Below are 5,591 nucleotides of genomic sequence, written 5' to 3'. Positions count from 1 at the left end.
GTGTTTTTTTTTTTGTTGTTGTTGTTTTTTTGCACTTTTTGCACATTACAGTTTACCGCGTTTTTCTTTTTTTTAACAGAATTTATTCCTGACACTCTTGCTTCAAGATATTCTCTTTTTTGTTTGTTTGTTTGTTTGTTTTACACACAGCGTAAAAGACAACATTGATGCTATAAATGAGAAAATCTGTGTATTTTGGGGGCATATTGATAAACAGAAAACAAAACCATACACTCAGTAATGTCAAGAGAAACAGTTCAACTCTCACCTGAAACCACAAACTCTCCACCAGACATAAACTCCTTGTTCCTGTTCACATGTTTCAACAATAAATTCTGGTTCTGATTAAAATTAAATCTTCGTTTTCTTCTTCCTCCAGTTTCCATCGAAGCTCCAGAGTTTGGACTTCAGTGTTATGGGCAAGAGAGACGACATCGTGGACTCCTGGAGAGGTGACGCTAGTTCATATTTCTATTATATATAAATCAGTGTTTACAGATTTCAGAGGCAGGAAACAAAGTGTTGTGTCGCTCTGTGTTCTGTTAGACGGTGATGAGGCCAGAACAAAGTCTGGAAGCTTCAAGCAGCAAACACAAACCTCCAGCGAGGACAGCTACAGCTCGGTACGACAGGCGGATTCTCATTGGTTCCCGGTGTTATTGTTTACTTCCTGTTTGTTTGTTTAGTAGTTTGAGCTTCTTCACATGAGGAGCATAAGACACACAAATGAGACACAAAACAACAGCAAGGAGGGAAAAAAAAGTCCCAAAGAGAAATGAAACAACACGAACACGGCACAACGACACGACTGAGACGCAAAACGACAAAACAACACAAAGGAAACAAACGAGACACAAACAACAACAAGAAAGGAAAGAGAGCAAAAACAGACATGAAGCAACGTGAACGAGATACCAAACAAAGTGAGACACAACATGACAACAACGGGACTCAAAACAAGACGCACGAGACAAAAAAGTTAGAAAACACAACACAAGTGAGACACAAAACAAAACGAGACACAAACTGTCCGTGGAGCCCTGTGGTCACGTGTCCGTCTGTCCGTCTGTCCGTCTGTCCGTCTGTCCGTCTGTCCGGCAGCCGGTCGACGCTCCGCTGGACTCGGCGCCTCCTGCTCCCAGCGGCGGCCACGTTGGATCGAGGAGGAGCCAGAAGGAGACGGGCGGCGACTACGACGACGACGAAGGTCACCTGGTTTACAGCGAGGGCCTCCTGATGCAGGACAGATGTACGGACAGCAGCTTCACTCGTATCAGTCAGTAAAGAGTAAACAAACAAACAAAAACAGGCCCAAACGGTAAATATCTCACAGTCTGTGTCTTTATAAAAGTTAATTCACTCTTTTAGAAGACTAGACTGTAAAATAACACATTATGTTTATCAGCAAACAAAAAACAACAACAGATATTTGCTGTTATTAAAGATAAACACGTTTGCCACAGATATAAATAAGTTCACTAAAAATGTTCACTAAAAACACTATTTACAGATATTTGTTGTTATTTGAAAGAAAAATTGCAGCTAACAAATTACAGATAATATCTAAAATCACAGAAAAATAAATAAATAAATATGTTGAGTGAAAAAGATTAAACTGTAAATAATGACCAAATCAAAAGTCTATATTTCTACTAATTCACCCTTTTATGACATGTTACCATCAAATTAGAGTATTACAGGATTTAAATGCAGTCAAAAACTCTTGATTTTACAGATAATTTCTCATATTTAATTACCAAAAAAAAAAAGCTAAATATTTTTAGGACACTTTAAAGATTTTCCCTGTTTTGTTAAATTCCAAATAAAATTTAGTAAAATCACATAAAAGTATTGATTTGCTGTAACAACACAAACAAACAACAATAAAATGACATCATTGTAATGCAAAAGATATATTTTATAGATATTTTCTATTATTTAAAACAAACAATTTGTATATTAAGGACTGAAAATGTTAAATTGTTTTGATATGATAATATGAAGAAAATGATAATTTACATAAATAAATTCCTAATAAGGAAGCAAAACATCTTTATGACAACGAGTTTGAGACGCTGACGTTATCGAACCTTCAGCTTCACCAGAGTTGGACAGACAAGGCAGAAAAAGTTCAATCCACTTTAATCATGTGGGAAACTGACAGCAAAATTCAGATTTTCACATTTTCAAAATGAAGATTTAAATAATTAAAAGGTCCTGGTTTCAGTTCAGGGACCCCAGAGTGGAAAATGTGCAGCTAACTGCTCTTATTTAAACTCTCTTTCTGAATAACAGGGAAAAAGCAGAGAAATTACTTTGAAATGCATTCTGCACCTCTGAAAATGAAAGTAATTTACTGACCACAATTAAGCTTCAAACGTGTTTTGAAAAGCGCTGTGCTGTGCTGGTGCTAATGGAGGAGATTTTGGAACATCCTGATTGTATTTTTCCACCTGATTCTCCTGTTTCGGGGAACATGTTCTGTTCTTGCAGTAGCTGCTGGACAAACCTTTCTAGAACCCTGAATGTCTTTAAATGTCTAACGAAGGTAATCAAAGTCGTCTGTCCTCCCCAGATGAGGTGGTTTCCACGCTGGGAGCCGGAGCTTTTGGGAAAGTGGTGGAGTGCATCGACAGACACAAGTAAGTGTCGACATGACGAAACTCTCAGAACCAACAACTGAGAACATCCAGGAACCAAAAGCAGTCGACTCATCCATCAACCCGTTTTGTTTTTTTCTCTTCATGTCTGCAGCGGAGGCGAGCGAGTCGCCGTGAAGATTGTGAGGAAGATCGAGTGTTTCCGTGAAGTCGCCAAGTCTGAGATCGCAGTTCTGGAGGAGATCAACGGCCTGGACGACGACAACAGATTGTGAGTGCAGCCGGAGAACCAAGAAAAAAAAACCAACAGGAGGGAAGAAATACATTCTCATTTCTCTGTTCAACCTCAGGAGAAGTTCTCAATTTCTCAGAATGTTCATCTTCGGCAAAGTATAGATGTTCTAAAAATGTTTGGCGATAACATTGTTAGACCGTTGTACCCTAAAGTTCTTAAAGCTAAATGTTGCACTAAGAACGTTCTTCCTTTGTTGTCATGGAACATTTCAGGAATGTTTTATAGATTCTTTAATGTGTTTCTTCAACAACATCCCCAAAACATCCTCAGAACATAGCAGCCATCATGCTCCCCCTTTGATAATATATTACGAATGTTCTGTCGTTTGAAGCCTTGATAACATCTGGAACATCCATCCTTTGTTATCATTGTGGAACCATGTGATAGTGGAATGTTCTACACTGTGTTCCACCTTTAATGTATCATATTGCAGGAACATGAAACGTTCTGTATGAAAAAAAATTGTCATCTGAGGCCTTAGTATCAACTGGAAAACATTTTTTTGAATGTTGGTTTGAGAACATCCTTCCTTTGCTGTAATGGAACATTGTGAGAATGTTTTATAAAAGAACGTTCTATAATGTGTTCCACCTTTAATAGATCACATTAGAGGAACGTTATGAAGCGTTCTGTATGAAAAGCATTTTCATCTTTGATAACGTCTGGAAAACGTTTTATGAATGTTGGTTTGAGAACTTTCCACCTTTGTCATCTTGGGACGTCATCAACGTTCCCGACAACATCTTTTGATATATTAACGTTACGGGAACATTACTTGAAATAAGAACATTCTTGAGTTTTTGTTTGTTGAGAAGCGACGCCTCATACGTTCCCTCCTCCATCTGCCAGCGCCTGTGTCAGGATGTTGGACTGGTTCGAGCACGAAGGTCACATCTGCATCGTGTTCGAGCTGCTCGGCCTCAGCACCTTCGAGTTCCTCCGACAGAACGGGTTCCTGCCGTTCAGCGTGGAGCAGATCCGACACATGGCCTTCCAGCTCTTCAGAGCCGTCTGCTGTGAGTCCAGGTTCTCCAAAGTGTCTGACCTTGTTACTGCCTGTGTTTGTATCAAAGTTTTCTTTTAGCTCCCACAATGCTCTTCTTAAAGGTAGGAGAACTCTTGATGTTCTAAAAATGTTTAGTGATAGCACTGTTAGGCCGTCATGCCCTGATGGCATCAAACCTTAATGTTGCACTGAGAACGTTCTTGCTTTGTTATCATGTGACGTTGGAACCGTGGGAGGTTTTACAATGTGTTCTCTCAACAACATTCATAGATCGCATTACAGGAACATTCTACAAATGTTCTGTATCTGTATTGTCATCTGAGGCCTCCACAACATATGGGAAACATTTTTTGAATGTTGGCTTGAGAACGCTCTTCCTTTGTCGTCATGGAGCATTGGGAGAATGTTTTACAATGTGTTCCCTAAACAACATCGTCAGAACATTTCAAACAGAACGTTCCAACTTTGTTAATGTATCACACTGCAGGAACATTGCTTCAATAACATCTAGACAGCACTCTCTGAATGGTTTGAGAGCGTTCCTTCTTTGTTATCATAGAACATTGTAAAAATGTTAAATAGAGGAACGTTCTATAATGTGTTCCTTCAACTACATCCCCAAAAAGTTCTTAGAACATTGCAGGCAGAATGTTCCACCTTCCAACATTTTATAAGAATCATCTAAAACATTGTCATTTGAGAATTTGTAAACATTTGGAAAACAGTTTTTTAATGTTAGTTTGAGAACGTTCATCATGTCACCATGGAACATAATCTGTGTTGCTGACAACGTCCTTCTAATGGTAACTGAAAAACACTATATTAATGTTTTTAGGACATTACCAGAAATGAAAATATTCTTAAAATGTTCTATGAACATTTGATGAAAACGTTTTCTTTAAAACATCATTAGAACCTTGGAGGTAATGTTATCCAGGTCTGTGGGAACGTTCCCTGTCGTTAACTTGTGTCTCTGCTACAGTCCTGCATCGTAACAAACTGACCCACACGGACCTGAAGCCGGAAAACATTCTGTTTGTTTCGTCGGACTTCAACCTGGAGTTCAACGACGAGGAGGTAAAAGTGTCTCCAGGCACAGAACCCCAAGTAAAAGACGTTCTGCTGCCATGTCGAGTGTTCAGGGGCGTTGAGCGTTGTGTGTTTATGTTTGTGTTAGAGACGTACGGAGAGGAAGCCGAGGAGTCTGGATGTGAAGGTGGTGGATTTCGGAACCGCCACTTTCGACCACGAACGCCACGAATCGCTGGTGTCGACGCGCCACTACCGAGCTCCAGAGGTCATACTGGGTACAGCTTCGTCACGAACACTCGCCGAAGTAGCAAAAGTCGGCGTTTCGAGTTCGATAATTTTTTGTTTTACCATTTGTGCTCAGATCTGGGCTGGAACCAGTCGTGTGACGTCTGGAGTCTGGGCTGCGTTCTCATGGAGTTCTACCTCGGACGGACACTCTTCCCGGTACGTTAACGAACACTGGTATGTTCACGGACGCCGACAGAAGCAGCACTGAGTCATTCTCTTCTACCTGTTACTGTTTCAGACACACGACAGTAAAGAACATCTGGCCATGATGGAGAAAGTTCTGGGACCGATCCCACCACATCTGCTGAAACAGACCAGGTAGTCACTCGTACATGTTCTTGTAACGTTTCCAGCAAGAGCTTTTCTTTTA

The 5,591-nt window shown here is 40.2% G+C and overlaps 1 protein-coding gene across 1 annotated transcript in view; it reads left to right on the top strand.

The window, feature by feature from the left end:
* Positions 1–415: 415 nt before the first annotated feature.
* The window catches only part of LOC103363911 (dual specificity protein kinase CLK1-like), a 9,579-nt gene continuing 4,403 nt past the window's right edge, over positions 416–5,591 (top strand). The window contains 10 exon segments of the mRNA XM_008290867.1: positions 416–452; positions 547–623; positions 1,102–1,249; positions 2,576–2,648; positions 2,755–2,871; positions 3,745–3,911; positions 4,884–4,978; positions 5,079–5,208; positions 5,295–5,377; positions 5,460–5,539. Coding sequence (XP_008289089.1) covers positions 416–452; positions 547–623; positions 1,102–1,249; positions 2,576–2,648; positions 2,755–2,871; positions 3,745–3,911; positions 4,884–4,978; positions 5,079–5,208; positions 5,295–5,377; positions 5,460–5,539 — 1,007 coding nt within the window.

The sequence above is a fragment of the Stegastes partitus genome, unplaced genomic scaffold, assembly GCF_000690725.1.
Source record: "Stegastes partitus isolate 25-593 unplaced genomic scaffold, Stegastes_partitus-1.0.2 Scaffold699, whole genome shotgun sequence".
Classification (NCBI taxonomy): domain Eukaryota; kingdom Metazoa; phylum Chordata; class Actinopteri; family Pomacentridae; genus Stegastes; species Stegastes partitus.
Note: the sequence above shows the minus strand (reverse complement) of the source record. Positions and strands in the feature narration are given on the sequence as shown.